Source organism: Gymnodraco acuticeps, unplaced genomic scaffold (assembly GCF_902827175.1).
Source record: "Gymnodraco acuticeps unplaced genomic scaffold, fGymAcu1.1, whole genome shotgun sequence".
NCBI classification, from domain to species: domain Eukaryota; kingdom Metazoa; phylum Chordata; class Actinopteri; order Perciformes; family Bathydraconidae; genus Gymnodraco; species Gymnodraco acuticeps.
The window spans coordinates 345,671-370,620 of NW_022991258.1; the positions used below are offsets into that span (position 1 = coordinate 345,671).

A 24,950-nucleotide genomic window follows, 5' to 3' on the forward strand; every position below is an offset into this window, starting at 1 on the left:
TAATGCATCAGTGTTTCTTAGGGTCAAAAACACTAAACTCACAACTTAAAGTTTAGTTTATTTAATAAAGGAGCACATGTTCAATGTGAAAAGTGACAGTAGATATAGATTAGTTGCAATTTGGTTCTATATATATATAGTAAAAAAAAAAAAAGTTAAACACCTTGAATTTCAGGGGAGGCGCGGGGCTCCGTTGGCGGGGCGCCCCTCCAAGACAATGGTAGGGGAAACACTGCCTTACCATGACCATGCACTAATATACCAGTGTTTCTTTCTTTAGTAGATACAACGTGTGAATGTTGATCATAAAAACAGAGGTAAAACTATAGAAGGGGAGTGTTTCATATTTCGTATCTACATGACGTTCCCCTTATAGTTTATTCCATGTTGCACATTTTACGAGTTGTAATGAAGCCGTCCAGTTGGTGTCCTGAAATAATCTTTTTTTAAAAGTTGATGTTCCCTTCTCTGTTATTTGTTTTTGAAAACATTGTGTTGTTGACATAAATTGGACAAATTGTTTCCCTGCTTGACTTGCCCTGACCCTCTGTTCTGGTCACTCCCCTCTGTCTCTGGAGAACTCATGGCAGTGGAAACAGCATTCGATTAACAAACCACAGGAGATCCGTTTAATGTAATGACAAATTGCAACAAACAAGGCCAGTGCTGGGCTCCAACATCAAATGTCATACACTCTATTTAGAATGTCTCCAGGAAGATCGGAGAGTGATCAGTAAAAAGTGTTCCGTATCCAAAAATGAAGAAAAGGTAACACTTTATATTAAGGTACACAAATTAACCATCAACTAGTTGTTAATTAACATGCATATTAGCAGTATATTGGCTCTTTATTAGTCATTATAAAACACGTATCAATGCCTTATTCTACATGACCATATTCTACAAGTAATAAGCCATTAGTTGAGAGTTTTTCCTCAATAACCCTCTAATTGGTGCTTATTTGTTGCAAGTAAGGAAGTTGTTGTACATGAGTTTTGGTCTTAATATGCTCTGCTCCATATGGGCCTAATAAGGCAGTAGTACCACAAGAATAGTAATTCTCCCATAATAACACTTAACCTGTTAACCTGTTAAGCCCCAAGCCTGTTTTTCAGGTCTCAGGCTCGAAAATGACGCCCAGAACAAATGACTATATCTTCACTTCTAAAAGCGGTAAATTAATAATCTTTTTTCTCAAAGCAATGATACAACTGTAGTTGGATGTAGAAAAGTCAGAATCAATATAGATGTTTTATTTTAAAGTAAATTCAGATTGAACATAGTCAAATAAAAATTCTGTCCAAAAAAACCCTTACTTATAGTGAAAACCATCCTTGAATGATGGGATAGTAGACAAAAAGCTTTAGGAATCCAAACTATAACATATAATAAGTACCCTGTATCAAGATTGATGCAAAACAAGTGAAATTTGACCTTTTTAGAGAGGTTTAGCAACACAAAACCCACCTCTGGGGTCATTTGGGTGTATTTGCCATATCTCTGGAACCCATCGGTCAATTTTTGTGATTGACACCACTTTTGAACCGTTAGAGCCAATAGAATCGAGGGGGGGGGGGGGTTCCTAAATCCATTCTAAACATTACCATTAGGTGCTTTCACACCGCAGTACTTTTCCCACAAAGGTTCATCAGAACTTATATAAGTTATACAAGTGATATAGTTATACACTATACAATGTATTTATTGTGGTAGTAACCAGAATACATGACACAATGAATCTTTGTAATATATGTATGTCCTCTGGTTTAAATAATCATACCAGTATTTATATGTAAGCTGGTCAACTGGAATACTGGTAAGCTTCTAGCATGGTAAATGTAATACTATTATTAAACATAAGCTGGTGATAGGTGGATGCTGGTGACCAGCATACCAGCATACAATGCTGGTCACCAGCACAGTATGCTTAATATTTGCAATGTATTCATATTTGCACATTTCAATTTTTGGAAAATTTGTACTGAACATTTATTGACACTTTTCAAATGTATGGCATGATTACACACACTGTTAACCACCTTTCACCTACTGTGTAAGTACAGTATATACAAGCAGGTCACACAGTATGATCACAAATATATAAACTCTGTTAAAAATCAGTTTTTATTAAAAAGTACAGGCTGCATTATGTGTTCTCAGCCTTGGAGAAACTTGACATGTTTTGGGATGTGTCTGAACCTCTCTTCAGTGGTTCATTAATAAAACAGATATTTCAACGTGTGCCTACTTTGTTCATGTAATGTTGAGGTTAATTTCAGTAGTTGTGTGCTATAATGTATTTACTAAGTGTGAAGAGGAGGCAACTTTAGAATATCTGATATTATGAGCATTTGCAGTTGACTTGTAAAATGTATATTGTACAACATATGGGATACCTTTCTGGTCAACGTCGTCACATTTAAAATAATCTGCTTTTATAATCTGTTTTGCACATTCAGGGTCTGGGACACAAACATCACTTCTCAGCAGCAGATCACCGGTGATTCACTATTCAATATCTTCACGTTATCAGGAGGGGCCAACTGTCCACACCTGAGGCGTTCTGTTAATAAAGGTTGTGTTCTCAAATATATATTTGTTATCTTGATCAAGCAAATGTATATTTCCAAATGCTAAATATGCTCTCAATATCCTTTAGTGTTATTGAATAGTATGTTCTTAAGTAGCCACTAAAATAGTTTGTGTTTAGAATTAAACCTTTACTAGAACAAGCTCTGTAAAATGGCTAAAAATGATTTGCAAAAACCTTTAAGAAACTAAAATCCCTGAACTACTTTACAGATGCCCTTGAGAAGTATGTTGGAGGACCTGATATATTTCCCTTCAAAGCTTTAATAATGCAAACGTCACAGACGCGAGAGCTGAGTGGGAAAAGGGTAGACAACTTGAAGATGACTTCCGAGACAGTATTTAAAAAAGCCTACACGTCATTCTTAGAGCAAATGGAGCTACACTTCCTAAAGTCTGAGAAAAGTCTTGCAGCAGACGGTGACAACGCCTGTCAGTGTTTCTCCCTAGATTAACCTTGATCCCGAGATAAACTAGCAGAAAAACACTGCAACACTGACATTGTACAATGTAAACATTATATAAATACCCAATACACTTACCTATCATCATGTTTTTGGATTCAAGTTATCTACAAAAACGTTTTTTTTAGCAGCAGAACATGTTTTTATTGATAGCAAATAATGTTTACTCACTCCTTTGCAGATGGAGACAGCTTCTTTGGACATAGACTTGGGGTAGGACACGTTGTGCTCCATAATGGACTGGAACAACTCATCTTCATCCTCGCCATCAAACGGTGGCTGTTGGAAAGAGGAGATCATTTTGAGAGTGTTGTTGGTGTTTCATCCATTGTCACATAACGGATGATTAAGTTATTGTTGTTTACTTGACGGCCTTTTCACTGACAAAAGTGACGTGTCATCATAAACAATGGCACCAATATGTGTTTAATGTCATTCATGCCCTCTGTTTGAAAATGTTATGAAAAAGGTTTTCCCTAATGAATGTGAGGCAGGATTCTGAATGAACTAAACAGGATGCCAAGAGGAAGAATAGTGGAGACCACGGAAAGAGGAACAAGACAGATATAAAACACCAAACAACAAATACGTGGTTCATGTGATCAGGTTTCACAGGAAGACCTTGCAGGGCAGATGGAGTGGATGACCCAGCTTTTTCTCGTGCTCACTGGGTGGTTATCATCAGTAACCATAATGTGGGTGTTTTGACATTCCATAAAACTAATTATGTGTCATTTCCACTCCACTGGCCCCTTTGGGCAGAGATAGCCTGTCTGCGTCATGCCCTCTTTAGCTGATTTCACGCAAGGCAGGGAAAGACAGAGGAAGGAAACGTCTCAATAAGTTTAACATTTTGTAAATTGTTTAACAGCTTGCTATGGAGTTCATTTGGGAGGGAAAAAACATGTTATTGCATGTACTTGCACTTACACGATGTTGGCCTTAATGAAGGGGAGTCACTTAAAAAACATGTAAATAAGTAATACATGTTTTATTAAATCATTTAGTGTTGAGTCTTGGAAACATGTTTAATTGAAAATCTGTCAATAAATAATTCAAACCCATCTAATTTGGTGAGATTTTGAAATGGTGTAAACACTATCCTGAGACATTTAAATTAATATTGTAAAGATGGATGATACATTTTAAGCTTCTGCACATTTCACAAAGTTGTGATTAGTCTTTTTATCTTCAACATGGTCTGAGATTCAACTATAATTACCACTTAAATGTGGTTGTAAGTTCATGTTAAAACATCTCAGACAACACATAGTCATCATAAACAGAAAATCCCTGGAAAAAAACGTAGCGGCACCTGAACAGGTTAGCAGTAACTTCAAAAAGTTTCAACATTTAATTGCGGGTTTTTTTGTGCACACATGCACAATCATACACAAATTAGTGTCTGACTTCTCTAAAAGAGGGCAACATAGGTCATATCCAATGTTCACTGAATTGAATATACCCTATGATTGGCTGGGAGATGGGGGGTTTATGTGTACGTAGTGTACGTCAGTCTTTATTATTAGGGCTGCTGGGAAAGTCTTAGCAGGCACCACCTGAGTAAATGCAGGACTTACTTTTTGGGAAAATTCAAAGTGGGAATGTTGTGGGTGTGAGCAGTCTGTGAACAAACTTGTGTTTAATGACATAAAAAGTACAATTTGGAGTGTGTGTGTGTGTGTGTGTGTGTGTGTGTGTGTGTGTGTGTGTGTGTGTGTGTGTGTGTGTGTGTGTGTGTGTGTGTGGTGGCCCTCACCTGTCCTGCCAGCATTTCGTAGAGCAGGACTCCATAAGCCCACCAGTCTACAGAGCGTCCATATGGCTGATATGCAATGATCTGTGGAAGAAGGAAGAGAACAAATTCAGAATAACTCGAAAAACTTTAGTCAATCATGTCAAAAATACTTGAATCCTTCTTTGGTTACACTAATCTATCTTAAAGGTAAAGGGTAGAAAAATGTTTTGCCTTGATGCATATTTAAAATGTACAGAACATGACCTGTCCTCCATATTTTCTTTCTCCATACCGAATCTGAGTGTGACGGCCAGGCTGCAGACTGTGATTCGTTTGTTATCCAACAATGTCATTTAAATTTGAAAGATGCTTTACTCTACACAGGAAGATTAAAAAGTGCCTTAAAATGCTGAAAACACATTCGTATAAAGTTTGAAAACAGACCTAAAAATCCTGTTTCATTATAAACTCAGTTCACAGCTCTTCATACAGGGATTGGACCCAGACAGAAAATATGTATAAAACAAGGTTTTGCAAATAATGCTGGATGAGACCTGAATTGCATTCATTTTAAAATCACCTGCAACAAGAATTTGTCACTGCATTATCATTTCACAGAATATGACAACATTCTTCAAATGATGTAGCTGACGTTTAAAAAAAACATAGTTCACACTTGTTTGCACAAAAAGAAAGCTCAACGGTTTAACAATCACATTTGTTTTGTTGTGAAGTCGTCTTGTCCACATATTGTAAATACTGTCAACACTTGACCTGGTGATTTTTACTTCATCACTTCGTTTTTTTGAGTGATCAAGAACATGGAAAAGGTTTGAATTTGAAATCCTGCCTCCTACAAAACTACGTTCCCATACATATAAATTGCAATCTCAGTTTTAATTTGAGGTAAATGTTTTTGTAACACACCAGCATAATAATCCCATCTGAATATCCTATTAAACAGGCCTCTCAGCTGTGACAATTTCTCTGGTGACAAAAGGATTTCCTGAGGGTGCCTCTGACATTGTTCAAAGTTAATGCTTTCACCCGCTTTGATCCCTATTCCCACAACTCTGAAGACACGAACACACCGTATTAACACCTCACACCCAACCATCTCATGAGACTCTTATGCTATTTAACTACAGCTGTTGCAGCTTCGTACATTCAGGGTTACACACAGCACATATTTTAAAACCACATCCATAAACACATGCAGTAAGAGATGTTAAGGTCAATATGGTGACCCACAGACAACGATTTTAGGTGTGTTACAGCACTAGTGTCATATATGCTCTCTGGCTTTTGTAGTAACATCTGATCTCTGCTGAACACACGCTACCCTGGGACACTCCTCCAGCATAGAAGCACACACACGTGCACAATTATTAACAACACACTCTACATGAATCAACAAAGATTCACATGCAGACATGAAGCTAACACATATGTGCAAAAGTGTGTGGAAGCAGATCCGTCCTGTATCTCTTTAACCTTTGCTGCTTAGCACCTGACCTCTGCCCTGCCCCATGGGATACACAAAAACACACACACCGGTGGACAAACACACCTCCAACTATGCCCTCGCTCACTGCCATGACGCTGTCCTGAGTTTCAGTGGGAGTCAGCTGGACACGGTTTACATCCACGTGTTTAGCCTCATACATAAAAGCATGCATGAACACAAACTTGCATTCACATACATACACCAATATGTCTTTGAATGTCACTTTAACTGTGAGAGTTACAGAATAGAAGCAGGAAGAAGGCATACAGTATAGCATAGATTACCGTTAACATTGAAAGATAGGCCATGCCCTACATCGCAAAATAGTTGTGAAAAATGAAAAACTGTTTGTTTATCCGCCAACGTAATTCATATCCACTCCGATAATGGATCCTTCCCCCAAGTTTCATAATCATTTGGCTTGTATTTTCTTTCATAATCCTGCTAATAAATAGTCAAACAAACCGAATATTTGACCCCCTTGGCAGAGTTAATAATACTGAAACGGTCCTGTAAAATTATATTAATTTACGTTGCCTTCAATTAAAACTTAAGTCCGTGGAAATGTGCATCTTAATGTCTATTATGTAACAATGTTTTCTTTGTTAAACACTAACAATTCAGGTCTTCATTTTGGAAAACAAACCCAACACTCTCAACACATCTAATATGGACTGTAATATAAATGAAGGTATTTCTGATGTTTATTTTAAAGACAGTAACGGATCACTGCATACACACACATATATATATATATATAAATATTGGAAGAAATATTGGAGCAGTTAGAAGCACTGAAGACAGGCATTACACGTGCATGAAAATAAGAGAACAATTACATTATGCGCTTGATGATATCAACATGTTTGTGTTTACAGTTTAAAAAAAAACGATTCAATATAAATATATATATATTATTAATATCCTTCAAGGCCTTTGATCAAAACACCTTTGTCCTTAACCCTGGCTAGCTGACATGTTTCATGAACTTCAGATGGTGAACTTCACGTAAACATACAGAGCTTACATCACTTTTCACACGGCCACCTAACTCAAAAGCCCCAGAGGTGTGGCAGCCCTACAGTCCACAGAGATGAGGGTTGTTTTACTAGTTCTGCTTTGCTGCCGCCTGTCTGAGGCAAACATCCTGGGACAGAGGTTCACTGCTATCACAAACACTGAGGATGAGACCGCTGAAGCAGATATCTTCACTCTGCTCAGTGAGAGGAACAGAGAAGTGAGCTGCCACACCAGAGAGAAAGTGGTGCAGCTGCAAAAAGTACAGGGTATGTGTCGGATACAAAATGTGTGTAATGTACTGTATAGAATGGACAGTCGGTGACAGCCAGATGGAAGAAATATTGGAGCAGTTAGAAGCACTGAAGACAGGCATTACACGTGCATGAAAATAAGAGAACAATTACATTATGCGCTTGATGATATCAACATGTTTGTGTTTACAGTTTAAAAAAACCGATTCAATTAAATCAAAGCTGTTGTATGTTGTTGAAATTTGAACGTTTTTTTGGAAGGTTACAATCACTAGCTATTGCATTCCTTCAATTCTATGAACAAAGACCACGAGAGCAGGCTGAGAGTCAGTGAGATGCAGCGAGAGGAGCAGAGGAAGCAGGTGCAGGAAGCTGTGCGGCAGTACACAGGTAAGGTAACCTTATCCACAAATTCAAAATGAATTTTAAATATTTATAACACAAATAGGGACACTTTATAGAATGAAGAAGCAGGTTGATATTTTGCTTTTTTCTTAAATATAAAGAATAAAGTTGACTCCTGCAATCTCTATATGTATTTTAGCCTAGGAATTGTTTGATATGTTCTCTCTAATCAATTTTATGGAGCAGTAATGGAGGCCAGAATGGATGCCAGTGACTTGGAGGGCCAAAGCAAACGAGTGAGAGAACTGCAGAAAGAAAGTGAAGGTATACAACAAACAAATTCATTATTTATGACCGGCAAAGTAGATTTCCTCATCTCATCTCAGCTCATTCTATCCTACCCAAAGATTTATGGTCGACTAAATAGTTGAAGTCATTCAATATTTAGCTCCTCATTTTGATCAAATAGAGTTGAATGGCAGACTGACAGCACTCGGAAATGAGCTTGAAGACACAGATGCCGGAGTGGAGGCTCTGCAGGCTGCTGATTGAGGTACATTAACTACATTATATATTGATTTACAGATGGATTGACTATGTTTTATTTTTTTCCAGAAAATAATGTGAGACGGCTTTTTCAGGTAACTATTTTGTGCAACTACATTTTCGTCTTTCAGATGTAGAAGGCAGACTGAACACTGCTGATGTCCAGGCAGAGACACAAAGAACCTCAGTGGAACATTTACAAAAGTATCACAAAAACTCACAATTCACATCCAATATGTGAATTGTGAGTTTGCAAAGATGTATAATGCAAATCATCTTAAATAATGAATGTTCCTTCTACTGTAACATTAAGGATTATCTCAGCTGAATCTAAAAAAGAAAGTAAATTCAGTGAGAGTTGTATCATGAACTCTAAAAAGGTCATCACACTTAGAATCAACAAATTATGTTTAGAGAGACAGTAAGGCATATCTATAAAGGCCCTGTCACACTGTCCCGAAATTGACACCCGATGGACACACGATAAAGGAAATGTTCAAATTCGGCTGTGATCGTAGCAACATCGGGCCATTCGTGAGGGCATCTTAAGCCTTCGTATGACCGCCGGTGGAGTTTCTCAGGCTCCGGCAGCAACTTAGTGAGCGGCAACTTCGTAAGGCACTCGTGAGGGCATCTTGTCAAATCGTGTCATCTTCGTGTTATCATCGGTGCCATCGGGCATTCACCCTCACTCTGATCGGGGCGAATGCCCGATGGCACCGATGATAACACGATGCCCTCACGATGGCCTTACGAAGGGCACAATTGACACACGAATTCAACACGAAAATGAACCTTCGTAAGGTCCTTCGGCAATTTTTTGGCATGCCAAAGATTTTGCCACCGCTCACGAAGTTGCTGCCGGAGCCTGAGAAACTCCACCGGCGGTCATACGATGGCTTAAGATGCCCTCACGAATGGCCCGATGTTGTTACGATCACAGCCGAATTTGAACATTTCCTTTATCGTGTGTCCATTGGGTTGTTTTATTGCACAACAAAATCATGTAAATATATTATGTAAATAACCCAATTTGTGTTCTGTGAAACTAAAAAGGATATAATATATTATTTTGAAGGACAGTTGACAGGAAGTTGTTGTTGTTATGGAAACAACATTACGGAGAAAACGTAATATTTTCTACATATAAAGACGGATAAAGTAAAGAACAAAGTCTGAAGATATCAGTACAGTATCATAGTACTGTAACACAATTGTTTTTGGTAATTTCATTGCAGTTGTATGTCTTAAATGTAATGTAAATGTTGCCTTCGTGTGTGGTTCGGGGCCATCTTCGTGCGAAATTCACAATTCCATATTCGTGTGTCCATCGGGTGTCAATTTCGGGACAGTGTGACAGGGCCTTAATGCTTTTCTTGATCCTGACGAACATGAAAGTTATGCCAACTGCTATACATATAGCTTCTCTGTTCCACGAGCTCCATCAGTGAATTTGCACAAGCTACTACTTCTACACATCACAATCACATGAAACAGAATGAGACAATAAGCCATAGTGACAGCCCAATGTTAAACTGACACTCTTCGATTGCATTTGGCTAGGAGGCAGGAAGATGGAGACGGGAAAAGCCCCCTTCCTTTATCCAGCCGTGATGTTATTAATTTGCTCCCGGGTCATAGACTCCATGGTGAGGGGAAGCCTCTGGATGAAGTCCCTCGCTTGCCTGTTTAAAACCTGCTTCCTGAAGGAATCATGTCGACCTTCAGCCTAACCCGATGGCTGCCAATGAATTCAGCGACGCTCTCTGAAGATAGATTTTCACATGTTGAACTAACGACTTCAATGTGTGTGAGAAACTAGGATGACTGCTTATCCTTGTAAACTGAAAGCAGACAGCCTTCGTGGGAAACAAATATATGTTGGGTCTCTACTCTCACCTCTAAACTAAAAAATAAAAGCTATCCTATTTATTTATTGTGGAGAATCAGATTGTTTAATACTCTAAAACCTAATGTGGTATATTTGTTATGCTATGTCTCCAAGATTGTACCTAACAGTCTCTCTTGAAAAACTACGTGAAATAAAGGGTTAAACATTGCAAACACCTCAGGTCAATGTAGCAAGCAGACCTGGAGCCTCATGTTGGTTTGTGTCATGGGAATGAGAACAGAGAGGAAGAGAGTCAGAAGTAGAGGAAGAAATGGAAGAAAGTACCAGAGGAAGAAGCATACGGCATTAACATTTTTAAAGACGCTTTCCATTTCATAAATTACCGAAATATAATGCAATACTACTCAAATTAATGACATTCCCATCAGCCTCAGCTGGTAAGTGCTAATTGCTTCCGCTTTAAGCTACGATTGAGAGGGACATTAAACATTACCTGCTAAACATGTTTGACATGGGAGCAAAAGAAAATGTCAAAGAAGGGACAATTAAAGTTCAGCAGAAAGCGACTGTTTAGATCATTCGTGCACAGGGCTGAGCTAATGTGACTTCCATGTGATTTGCTGCCCTTGCCACCCGTTGCCTGTGTGTCACAACACCAGCGGCATTTAAGGTTTCAGGCATTGTGACCTTCGTGCTCTGAACCACTGTGTTGAGTCTAGATTTTTAGCATTCTATTTATATATTATGTACAAAGATGTTTATTTGTTTTTTCTGTTTGCATGAGGCTGATAAATACATAAAGGGCTCTCTCCTGCCAGGATGATAGTGATGGAAAGGGTCCTGACATTCCCTGTTCTCATCCTGTTGTATTTGTATTTTATTGTATGAAAGCCTCTGGCAAGAAGAGCTTCTATGATTCACTGCAGTAGATCTGTGTGTGTGTTTAGTGTGTATAGCATAACAATTCATGTTTATTCTGATTAATCATTTATATTTATAGAAATCCATGTATTTGTTCTTTAATATCTAGCCGAGTCAAAACATATTTAACGTGCTTGCCTGAGCATCTGTGTGCATGTGTACCTGAGATTGAACAGTTTGTGAACGTGTGTGTACATGGGCATCGCTGCAGACACATCTCTCACATCAGGCCTGATGCTACATGACAGGTGTGGATCAGACTGCTAGCTATTCAAGTGCACTTCAGACACACACACACACACACACACACACACACACACACACACACACACACACACACACACACACACACACACACACACACACACACACACACACACACACACACACACACACACACACACACCACACACACCACACACACACACACACACACACACACACACACACACACACACACACACACACACACACACACACACACACACACACACACACACACACACACACACACACACACACACACACACACACACACACACACACACACACACACACACACACACACACACACACACACACACACACACACACACACACACACACACACACAGTTGAATACTACAGCGACCACATGATGTGACAGGGGTGCTGCGTGATTTTCAGCCTCCTTGTTTCCATCAGATCCCTGTGAGGAGTGTGTGTGCTGTGGAGCAGATTCAGCGTGCAGCAGGCCATGCTTTAATACGCTGTTTTTGTCACCACCAGTGCATGTGCCTGTTGTGGTTGCTTTCATTTCTTCATTCAATAATATAACGTATTTTTTCCCCGCACTTTGTAACAAACATTTCTAAATTCTGATTTCTGTAAAAAAATACTTCACTTATGTTGACTTAATGTGGAATAATATTTGTATTCAAAACCCAACATGACACCATATTAATGATAATCAGACTGCAGTTTATAGACATTCTGCCGCATTTCTTCTACAATAAAAAATACCAAACCTGAGCACCTATTTTTATAATTTAACACCTCAACTGAACAACATCAGCATATGATGTATTATAGCTGACACTGTAAAATATGTATCTGAATGCGTCATAAATCTATTTTCAGTTGCATGTCATGAGCTAAGGAAAAAAAAGAAATTCTAAAAACTAAAGGGGATAATGTATCGTGGTGGCATGCACATGATGTATACACAAATGTCAGCAGCGAATGTGTTTTGTAGTCCTGAGCCACAAAGGGTTTATGAGGAAAGGAAACCATACAACTAAAGGATGTGAAGAATATTAAAGATAATATCTCTAATAGCAGGATATTTTAATAATCCGTCAGACAAGTGAACTTTTTGTAAAGCTGCCAACTTGTTTGCAGGAAACTCGCATGTTCATGCTGGTTCTCTGCATTTCTATCTCATTTGCAGTTTCCTTCACACTTACCCTCCTTCTCCCCCGACATTTTAACACATCCGACTCCTTTTTCTAATCACAGCTGAAGGGATTTAGCTGATCTGGAAATCCTGGTTTGAGGAGGTTAAAATTGGAGCTGCTATTGCAAGGACAAGTTCCCTAACAAGAGCTCTGTTGTGACTAATGGTTTTTCTAACCCTCAAACTTTTCAGGATCAGCCACAATCATTATTCAATGAATCGTGCCCGGCAAAGACGCCTCAAGCTGAACCATATCAATTATAATTATACATAGATTGGTATACCATTCAAAGTTATGCGCCTGTGCTGAACTTGAACTATTTTTCAAAATGAATAACATCCTTTCATTAAAGTAAATGAACACATTTAGAGAGAACATTAATATCCCAAACAAAAGACTCCATATTAATGCTGGTTGTATAACATTACATTTGTTTTGCATACCACAAGTGTCTGCTGAGTTTTCAGACTTTGTCCTTCCTCCTTAAAGTTTTTGAAGCTGTACTGGAACTTCTCATCTGTTTCTGCTCCTGCATTTTAACACATCAACACTTTGAGCAGCAACACCAACCATGCTACATTATAATAAGCTCCAAAAAGTGGCTATTCCTTAATGACTTCAGTTGTACATTATCATCTTGACACTACAAACACCATTTTCCAGCCCAAAAAGAGCAAGCGAGCAGGGAAGTAGACACTGATGCCTTCTCATGCCACACTGCAGAAGGGATGAACCAGGGTGAAGAGGGAAATGGCCCGAGTCAGACAGCTGAACATCTTTAGATGCTGCACAGTGCCAGCATTAGGTCACGCTTTCTCATTTCAACCCTAACCCTGCATCCCCTTCTGCTCTTTCCCTCACAGTTTAATACCTTATGTCCTTTGTGATCTTTTTCTGTCCTCCCCCTTCTTTGCTATCTCTTCTTCTCTGTGTCAAAGTCATTGAGGTGTAAACTCACATTAGAGAAAGCATTTCCAATGACTGGCTATGTAGGTCAGAACAACCTGTGTTTCAGCACCTGTGTGTGTGTGTGTGTGTGTGTGTGTGTGTGTGTGTGTGTGTGTGTGTGTGTGTGTGTGTGTGTGTGTTGTGTGTGTGTGTGTGTGTGTGTGTGTGTGTGTGTGTGGTGTGTGTGTGTCTCTAGAACAATGAGCGTGTGGGCAGGTGTGTGTGAAAAAAGTATGAAAATATATTTGTTTTATTCCACAGCTATTCCAGGCATACTAAGAAAAAAACACAATTATTTATTGTGTACGAGGTGGCCACTGATCAGCGGTGGCTGGGGGCGTAAAAGTTATTATGTTCATCTTACTGTAAGCTTTAAGTGAAGTTAAAAAAAAGTTCCCTATTTATTCGATTTGTTTCTTTTGACCCTCTGTCTGAAACCAGAGCCCAGTTTGCTCTGATTGGCTAGCTTGCCGGTGGAAGTAAACAAATGAGTCCAATCGAGGCGTTTCTGGCAGGGGGGGGGGGGGGGGGGGGGGGGGGGGGATGGAGTGTGTGGGAGAGAAACTCCCTCTGGAGGGAACTTTGGGATTTTAGCCTTTGCAGACCATTTACTTGCACAAAAACCTGTATAACACACTACAGGAAAGGGAGGACCATAAGCATAATAGGGCCTCTTTAAAGCAATAACAACTTAACATAACTTATGATCACATTAAGCATAAAAACAGTGATTGTATGCATGTCAGTGAGTGACCACTAATTATTTCTTATTATTTAATTATTATGGTACTATTCTTAAGGTCATTTTAAAATGTTTTCTTATGTGATATGATCTGTGTGGAAAGTAACAAAGTAAACGTACAAAGTACTGTACATAAGTACCATTTTGAGTGTTTTCATTCAATGTTACTTTATGATTCAATAAAATGTATAGGTACATGGGACTTTTTGTGACTTTATCAACATTTTCAGAGATGGACCAAGGGCAATGAAACAACTCTGCAAATAAGTGTTCATTATTTATATGAAAACTGAACTGGTCCTTCTGTACAGAGATATTGAGGAGCACTTTATCTCAATTATCTCTGAAAAAGTCACCACTGAAGAAATGGTCAAACTCCCATTTTGAGGGTTTTTGAGTGTGTGCTAGAGTGTGTCTAGATTAATATGTATTTAAGAGAGTTTGACTATGCAGAAATATAGGTACATGGGATTCTGTCATGCATGTGACATCATGTGCGTGCGTGCGTGTGTGTGTGTGTTTGGGATATTAAATGTGTGCATCGGCTCACATTGCTATGGAAACAGTAGCCGCTCCCTGCTGTGTCATCCCTGACTGGCACATTGTGTCAGTCTGACTGGTCTGAGTGGTCACAGCATGTCCACCCTGCGTCTACTGGACAAAATTAACCTCCCGGTCTGTCTGAGGGATTCTTTTTTTAGAGAGAATCAATAACCCAACCCACCATTTGATAGAAGCAACTAACTGATAATGGAAAGATAATCATTACCGCATTGAATCATGGACACATAGCACATCCCATGATTTACAGGCAGCACTTTTGTTTAGCACCTAATTGGCTGGGGCACTTCCACTCTTAGAGATGTTTATCTTTATGATTGTTAAACCAATCATAACAATGCAGAAAGTAAACATTTGTGAATAGATCACAAATGATCACAAATAATCTTGTCAAGGGGATTTGCCTTGAATTCAATGATCAAGTCCAAAACGGATCAAAACAACATTCTAATAAAAGGATGAAACTTGCAGCAGGGAAAACCTATTGAAACACACAAAGACCCCAACATGTATGTTTGGGTTACATTTGGACTCACCAGCGGACACACTGAGCGTCTGTCAGACTGGGAAGCTTAAGTCATGAGAGTGCTTGCGTGTGTGTGTTTTGTGTAGCTGTCCTGAGGCAGTGACCTTAATCTGAAGCACAAGGATGACACAAGCTCGCAGGCGGACAGTGACAGAGACGAGTTCACGGATCAAAACGTGCACACGCAGCTCGCACAAATCCCTCAGTGTTCAGCCTTACCTCTGGAGCAATGTAGTCTGGAGTCCCGCAGAAGGTGCGTGTGGTCACTCCTTCTGACATGTTCTCTTTACACATGCCAAAGTCAGCAATTTTAATGTGTCCCTCAGAGTCCAGCATCACATTGTCCAACTTCAGATCTCTGAGGAAAGACACAGACATTTAAAATAACTAGGTAATGACGACTTGTTACAGTAGGTTTCTTACACTGACTGAGTATTTCTAACTTTTATTCAGCAAAAACAAACCTCGATTGCTTCTGCTGGGTGGTTACAAAAAACAAGAGCTTTCACTTTTATGGTAGTGTGTTCGTGAAACAAATATTAATTATCGCATAGCATTTCTGTTTTTAACTTCAGGTTTGGCCACTGATTAAAGAACAGCACGCACTATGTAAACTAGTTAATGCTCACCTGTAGATGACTCCTTTAAGATGCAGGAAGAAGAGACCAGCAGCAATCTCAGCTGCATAGAACCTGAAATAACAAACACACATTTACAGACTTAAAACACAAGGCAACTTTACATTCAGATCGCTTACAGCTCCGATATTCCAGTATTCAAGAATTGATTCCATGAGATAAATGACAAGATTGCCTTATAATGTCAAAGCTAGTGCTTCACAGAAAACTCAAATAACACTTATCTTAAACTGCAATTAACATTGAATGCCAATTTGACAGTAGAAAATGATTCACTATAAAGTCAAATTGAAATGTCTTACACTGCCTGAGGTTCCTTGAACTTGCCCACTTGTTGGATATGGTACATGAGGTCTCCTCCGGTCACATACTCCATGACAAAGTACAGACGGTCCTGTGGTTATTGAAATAGAGGGCAGCGGAGAGGGTTTAGGGAGAGAAAAATGTGCAACATTATTATTTTGCCACAAAAAAAACAACAACATTAAAGTAAACAGCTTTTCTAGATTTATATGTCACTGTGTTACAGTCAGTGTTACAGTACAGCTTCCCCTAATATTGCTGTCTGAGTCATTCCATAGTAGCCGCTACACTTTCCATAACAAGGTGACCTAAAAAGCCCACAACAAAGCACCTGTCAGAAGATATCCTATTTGTCTGATAGTGCCGGCCCTTTATTCCCCATGACAATTTGCCCTGACCCTGGTCTAGCTGTGCTTGACAGGCCCTCACTAGGAAAACACAAACCAAGTGTAAGGTACCAAGCTGACCTCCCCATCGGGTTTAACAAAGGAGCATCTGTCCTTGGACTTGTAAGAGCTTTGATGCTCGTAGCACTAAGATGATAATGTTTCAAACAAACTGCACATTGCATGTTATCTATCTTCAGGGTTCTTACACCTTTTTCAAAGTCAAATTCAAGCACTTTTCAAGCATTTTCAAGGATTTCCAGCACCCGTACGAACCCTGTATCTTATTCTTCAACTTTTTGAAGTATTTCTTTCTCGTAGATGTTGTGCTGATTAATTTGATAGTGGCTCTCTAAAGTAGCTTGGGCTGAATGTCATTCTAATAGATGCTAAACACATGCGCTCGTAGCAAAGAGTTATACATTATGACTGGGAATTCTTAAATGTCTTCTCTTTGAAGTGTTAAATAATGAAGTTATTCTCACTTTACTCAGTTTATGTTCCTATGATATGCTGTGGTATCATTAAGAGATACATTATGTTGGTGTTCCATGTGCTGCTTTCACCTATCATTATCTTTTGCTGCTTACAGTCTTCACTCACAGTATCTTAACAAAGCAGTGCCGGCAAGGATTCTAAAAAGGGTCTGCAAAGAAATTGTGGAAATTCTGGAGAGGTTGTGAAAGTGAGCGAGTGAGATAGTCTTCATGTTTCTGTATGTGCGAGAATGAACTGTGAGAGTATGTGTGTGTGTGTGTGTGTGTGTGTGTGTGTGTGTGTGTGTGTGTGTGTGTGTGTGTGTGTGTGTGTGTGTGTGTGTGTGTGTGTGTGTGTGTGTGTGTGTGTGTGTGTGTGTGTGTGTGTGTGTGTGTGTGTGAATATGCTATGAGTGATGCCAAGCTGTCTCTCCTTCTATTTCCTCTGTCAGCCTGCTGGTGCTACAGCTCTAATCAGCTGCTATAGTTCAGCACGGCCTTTCTGAGCAGCTAATTGACGTTCCTTTTGCATCCTGTGCAAACCAATGGCTGGACTAGCGTTTTAACTCTAAAGGACGGCTAACTGGTGACATTTGAAAGGGCCAACTCATTACACATCAAAATGCCAAATTTTACGTTCATGTCATAACTGGACCTCGCCTGATTTTAGACTGTTATACTAAGCCAGTGTGCTATATTTCTATTACTGGCATTGTTATATAATAGGTCTTGAAGCAGAGCTAAAATATATATATCTCTATGATCTAACAGACATACATGGGGGATAGAATAGGGGATCTTTTGCATGTTCGTGTTTTAAATTATCCAAATTACGATGCGAAGCACAAGGGAAAGCAGAATTACTTTATGCATTGTATGCAAACGCCTGTTTGTACGCATGTGGGTGCACTAGTATGCATTTGTTTCTTTTTATACAAGCAAGCACAATATACTACTTGTGTGTGTGTGTGTAGAAAATAAAGATATTTAAGACTGCATGACTTCACTCATACAGTTTTGTGGTCTGGTTTAGGCATGACCCACAGACGTAGATGCACGTACATACACATGCTTTTGTGTACACACGCACAAACCTGAGCCTCCTTATTGGGGTTTGTTTGTTTCCCCGTCTCAATTATTTATTTATTTGCTTAAATCGTACTTGTCATACACGTCCTCTGCTGCTCTCTACAACACTTTATGACTAAGCTGTTTAGCTCAAAGCCCCTTCATGAATTAATCTGACCTGACCTGACCTACAGTGTCCTGATTCGTGTCCAGGAGCATTTTACCTACCACAGTCTGGAAGCACGAGTGGAGGTGGGTGAGGAAGGGTGGCTTGTCCTGCTGGGCCAGGACTCTCTTCTCCACCATGGTACATTCAACATCATCGTCCTGAATCACCACGTCCTTCTTCAGGATCTTTATTGCGAACAGCTCTTCAGTGCCCTTCATTTCTGCCAGCATGACCTTTATAGTGACAGACACACAGGGAAAGAAGGGAGGTAGGTTGTAAAAGTTATCATTTTTGTTTACCGCGTTGTATTTTGTTCCTTAAAAATCTCCTATCATGCTATTTCTAGGCATATATTATGTGTCTCAGATGTATACAAATATATAAAAAACAACGTGTTTTTCTCAAAATGCCAAATAGATCATGCATTTTAGACATCCCTCATATCCCTCTATTTCAGCCCTGTCAGAGATACAGCTAAATGCTGCCGTGATTAAACGCCATCATGTTCCAAATCACATCAAGGATTATTTCTGAAACAGTTTGGAGCTCAAATGCTTTTTCTCTTGCGAGTTTACCACGAGATGAGTTCCTTGTTTTTTCTCCTGCTTTCTTACACTTTCTCCAGTACAGTGTTAGCTCTGAGTGTTAGCGATGCTTGCTAATGTAAACAAAGACCATATTACATCCAAAACAGGAAGCGCGTTGTTTCTGATAGCGACGTTTCTGATAGGGCAGTGTAAAGTCAGCCCACATTTCCGTTATTACGTCATATGTTATGTTGTGTTCCCCTAGACCGGGGCGTAACACATATCGGATGCAAAGCTCCGTTGTACCCCCATTTTTTTAGATTTGGGTACGGAGGAAAAGAGAGGAGTTTTGTTTTCTGACACTTTGTGAGTTCCCTGACACACCGGGGACACATATGTATAAAGGACATTAAAAAGTGCATTTTGCATGATAAGAGACCTTTAAGATCTTGTGCTGTCTTTTACTTGTAAAACAAATGTATTGTGATCACAGCTGCCTCACCTTGCCGAAGCTCCCTTTCCCGAGCACAGCCAGGAAGGAGAAGTCGCTAAGTTTGACCTGGTTCATGCTGGTGAAAGGCTGTGGGCTGGAGCGGCCGTCGTCCGTCTGGCTGATCATCTTCTTACCTGGGCCTAGCTTGGCTTTCTGCACTCGGGGAACAAAAGGGTTGTTTGTTAGAGATCCGCCATTTGAAATCTCCTTGAGAAATAGACACCAAATGAAGCTTGGCTATGTTGTTGGGACAAGATTATTGTCCTGAATTCCTTAAATGTAGATCTTGTTTTAGGTTATTATATACACAAAATGTAATAAAGTTATAAGGAACCAATGGTAAACTTACACAAAGTGTATTAGTGTTGGTTTCCTCTCAACACAACATGTGAGATCAAGATCAACACATCAACTTTTCTCTGTTTGTTTTACAAATTAGTACCACTACAGCCATTATCATAAACATTATTTACTACACAGTCACACTGCTTAGTTGCTCACTCACATCGCCGATACACAGATGATGAGCAGAATTCAAAATCAATGAGTGAAAGTGAAATGAGACTGTGGTGCCATTGTGGCAGGAATGACGTGTGGAAAAGGAGAGTATATACACATTATTTATTTTATCTTGTCATATTATTATTTACTAATACATTGCTGAAGCTGTGAAACATCTCGTTTTTTTTAACGAATTTAATTTAATTTAAATAAATTAAAATCGTAGTACTGGCTGTTTTCTGATGGCTTAAAGGAGGCAACCTGAGAATAGTGGCACACTATTACAGTAAAAAATACCACCTTTTGTGGAGAGAAAGTACCGACAGACATATCTATGAGACATCCTTGAAACATTAATACTTTTATATTCGAAAGGGAATTTATATCTTGTGATTGCATATCACTTGTAATGATATAATATCTTTAAATGATATAACTTTACATCTGAACTGGTCTGCTTCTTCTGACTATGTAGGATAGAAAAAGTCTCAAAAATGTGTTCAAGCCTTCCTCCTGAACTGAGGGCTTATTCACCAGGACAGTGACATGGCTGCTAGAGTAATGGCAAAGAGGACACTGTGGCATTTGCTACAGAATGTGCATGTGAATCCTGTCCAGTCAAGATTCTCTCATGTTCAACCTGCATTGGCAAAAATAGTGTCTTCTATGCACTTCCTTCATGCCAAAGTCATGCGTAATCTCCCACCATAGCAAGATACTCCAAAGAACAAAACCACAGTTCAGTCTAAACGCTAAACCACGATCAAGAACTAATTGTTCTCCTCTTTGGAACACTACTACCTGTCTGCACAAGAACACAACCGAAATTGGCAGGTCCATTATTCACACCATGCTGATCCTCTACACGAATCTACATGCACATGCTATTGATCTGCTGTAGCAAGGACCATTTGGTATTATATTTCTAAGTGTCCTTCCTCACTATAGAAGATCCTTCCCCAAATCTGTGCAGGTAACTAGGAAGCCTTCATTACATAGTGAAAAAACATGTGCACACATAATCCCACAGGAATCAGTTAAAGGAATACTTGAAAACGATTTGATGTTTTCTTGTACCCTCAGTTCATTGAGACTTCTCTCTGTTTGTTGATACAATTGTTATCAGTGTATGTATTCATGAAAGACAAAGCTTTCTTTAAAAAAGATATTCTGAATACAAATATATTTTACGCGAGACAACCGATGCTGAGCAGCTTTAATGGCATCCACCTTTGTCTGATCTTAAGCAGGGAGTGCAGCACAGAAAGGCAAAGCAGAGCAGACCACACCAGATCACAGCACACCTGGAAGCTTTAGCCAATGAAAAGAGCCTGACCGAGCCGAGCGAGCAGCAGCCTTACTTCCTCCCTCTCAGAATCACCTGATCAGAGTCTTCCACAACTGCTTGGTCCTGAAACCAAAATGGCCGACTCACTTAGTACACTGGAGAATAATGTAAGCCAAAAGGGCTGACTCATCCAAGACACTTACAAACGCAGGACGTTGAGGGCTGATTCAAAGAGTGTTTATGAATATAAGAAAATGTAATGAAGATTCAGTAATAATGTTGTATTTAAACTAGGGGTGCACCGCATTATTTAGTATCTATGGATTGGGTATGGGCAGATTTTAATCCAAACAGTTAGTGCTTCTGCTTCAATTGTTATGTTCACACCTTACATACAAAGTATTCAAAATCTATTCCAGGAGAGAAAAATCGGAATCTATCAATCTTTAACAAAGAAATAATAATCTCCAACACTAAGCGATAGGTTTATAGAAAACCATGTGAATTATGTCATTAATTATGACCTGCCTGTATTCCACCAAGAAAGTGGTTTGAAGAGGAGAAAGGAAAAACTGAATTAACGAATGTGAGTGAACATCAGGACAATTTTAGGGTGGTGTCAAATCACAATCCTCTAGTATGAAGAAGAAGAAGAAGCAAGGTGATGATTCGTGAGTGGGAAAAAAAGGAAACAAAAATGTATTACCTTGACAGCACACACACACACGAACACACACACATACGAAACAGTTGCTCATCATTCTGACTACAGTATAGCATTCTACTTTAGTTAAATGCTGACATCTAGTGGTCAATATTGGTTTTATTTTTATTAATCAAACCAAATATGTTGCCGGTGTGGAATATTTCTCGAGTTAATCATCCCAGAAAATTAGAATGTGAGGTGAAAGGTCGAAAATAAGGCAGGTTAGGCTTAAGCAAATCCTAAAATAAGTAAACGTAATACTATCAGCAGGTTATACCTCTAGTAGCAATGGTGTGAGGAAGCACACACACAATGTTGACAGGCAGAGGGAGCCATAGACAAGTACAGCGCACAAAGACACACATGTAAACAAGTGTATAGCCATGAACTGTGAACAGTACAATGTCAGGATGTACTAACCATTCATATTCACATAGAAAATAATCAATGTACTCTCATTTGACGCACACATTCACCTTATCCAAAGGGCTTAATGATCCGCATAGAGTATACAGCGGGTATATTGAAGAAAAGCTGAAATGTTCAATAACGTACACAAATCAGCTGCGTATGAATATCAATGTTTGCCTGGACAAACATTGATTTATTGCAGCAATAACATTTGCTTTTTTAATATGTGTCCTTATCTTATTTTTCACACCCAGAACAAATGGTTGGTAAAATAGATCTATAGGTTGGAACCACAAACACATGATCAGAAATGTAGTAACATGTCACCACGACAAGACAGACAAGAGAGGAGAAGACGAGGAGACAAGATCAAAAGAGTTCAGGAAGGAGAAAAAGAGATGAAAAGAAATACAACTATTGGATAGGAGAGGAGAGGAAAAAGGGAAATGAAAAGATTGACAAGGAAACCAGAGAGGAAATGAGAGGAGAAGGCTACCTTTAGTCTAAAGTTATGGCAATCCTGAGAGCATGGGGGCAAGAAGGGGAGAGAGGAAGAGAGAAACTCTTGCATTAAATATGACAACGTGACACAGGATGAAGAAGCACTTGTACAGTATAGGTCTCACCAAGCACACAGGAGGGAGCGGGAGGCTGAGGGGAAAAAAGGAGAGAACCACAGGGGGGTTTATGAAGAGGAACAAGGGGAGAGAACTTCTCGAGGAAATATATTGTCCATAAAAGATTCAATAAAGTCAAGTGACTCGAAACCTTTGGAGACCCGGGGACTGGAAAACGTATTAACAAAATAAATAAAAGCACTGCCTTTATCGAAGTTATACCCAACAGCATGGTGTGCTGGTTATTATTTTCAGGTTAAAAAAAGGATTTGAGTTCTGTGTGTTATATCTGAGAGAGGCCGTTAAGGACTTTGTATAACATATACAGTATAGATCCTTTAGATAACAAACTACAATAGGGCTGGGAGAACTGTGTTTATTGTGTGTGTTGTCTCTTTCCCCCAAAATAATTATGCTAATCTATGCTAATATTTCACATTAATATATATATATACATATATCTCATCAACTATGATTTACTTGCAGATATATTACTAAGACAACCAAATGCAGAAAAGGCAACAGGAGGTCATACTCTTCTCTGACCTTATTCACACTCCTATTCTTAATCTATTTGATCTGATCCTCCCTCATCATAACATAATCCTCCCTTCCTGTAAGGAGATATACAATGACATTGTCGATTCATCACTGGCTTCATTTTCATTTGGTGTTAACAAGGTTAAACTAACCTAAATATTGTTACTTAAATATGTCTATTAAAAAAAAAGAATAATATTCAAATATATCTGGGAATATTAAATAATTTAAACCTTTTCTTTCTTACATGTATTATCATTTATTTATACGAGTCAGTGTGAGGCCCAACTGGACCTTGAATGGACAGCACTGGAAACACTCTTTACAAATGATATATATATATATTCTGAAGATTTGTATTGGTTTCAACATCAACCATGACCTTTCTGAGATCCAGCCTTTACCTTCTTTCTCCTTTTGCCCAGAACTGTCCAATATGTGTGGCAGAAATGTCATGAAAAATAACTTTAATAAAAAGCCTCTTCAAGAGACCTTAGCTCCTGCTGAGAGGCAGACAATCAGAAGAGCACAAAGAGAGCGGCTTCGCTCGCAGCAGGGCCGACACACCGGTGCAGGAAATTGGATGAAGGAAAAGGCAACTATGTCTCATCAGTGGCCTCTTGCTGAAAAAGGTTTGTGTGTGTGTGTGTGTGTGTGTGTGTGTGTGTGTGTTGACGTGGCATTAAATGTAAGAGTTATGATTTTCTCCCAATTTGCAATGCTGTTCAGGAAAACCTTTTTTACTTGATTATTCTAAAGATGTTGGGATGATGATCATAATAATCACTACTACAATAATACACTATCATTTGAACTTTATTACTAAATGTAATCTTTTTGACAGCTTGCTATACAATTAATATGAAAAGTTTTTTCATAAAAACAGTCTCACCACAATTTGCCTGAATCAACAACAACAAAACCATATTAAACAGGAATTGCATCAAATGATAGTGTTATTTTTTTAATTGCTCTGTAGATTATAAAATACCTAATCTTGTTAAAATATAAAAAATAACGATTTTCACATTTGAATTGGCATGCAATTGAACCTGTTGAGGCTATTTAGTATTTTCCATGTGTTTTTAAATAAATGTTGTTCAAATTTGAAACAATAACTCAAATGGTACCCAAAACAAAACAAAAAGTACCCCCAAATAATTATTGATTTCAAATGTCTTTAGATTATGTTTATTTAGTCTATTATATGACAAATAATTTTTTTTCCCCAAATGGCACCATAGTACGTACCATAGAGGGTTGATATACCTGGGCGGCCCGCCCAAGTCTATGTGTGGGAAACCCTGCTATCTTATAAGTTCTTATGCAACTCGCAAATATCTATATCTATATCTATATCTATATCTATATCTCTCTCTCT

The 24,950-nt window shown here is 38.9% G+C and overlaps 1 protein-coding gene across 1 annotated transcript in view; it reads right to left on the minus strand.

The window, feature by feature from the left end:
* Positions 1-24,950, minus strand: part of prkcaa (protein kinase C, alpha, a) — a gene marked incomplete in the record, with an annotated part of 152,355 nt that overhangs the window by 21,885 nt on the left and 105,520 nt on the right. Inside the window, 7 exon segments of the mRNA XM_034239752.1 lie at positions 3,225-3,332; positions 4,813-4,893; positions 15,666-15,804; positions 16,076-16,138; positions 16,387-16,478; positions 18,546-18,719; positions 19,516-19,659. Of these exon segments, the coding sequence (XP_034095643.1) occupies positions 3,225-3,332; positions 4,813-4,893; positions 15,666-15,804; positions 16,076-16,138; positions 16,387-16,478; positions 18,546-18,719; positions 19,516-19,659 (801 nt within the window).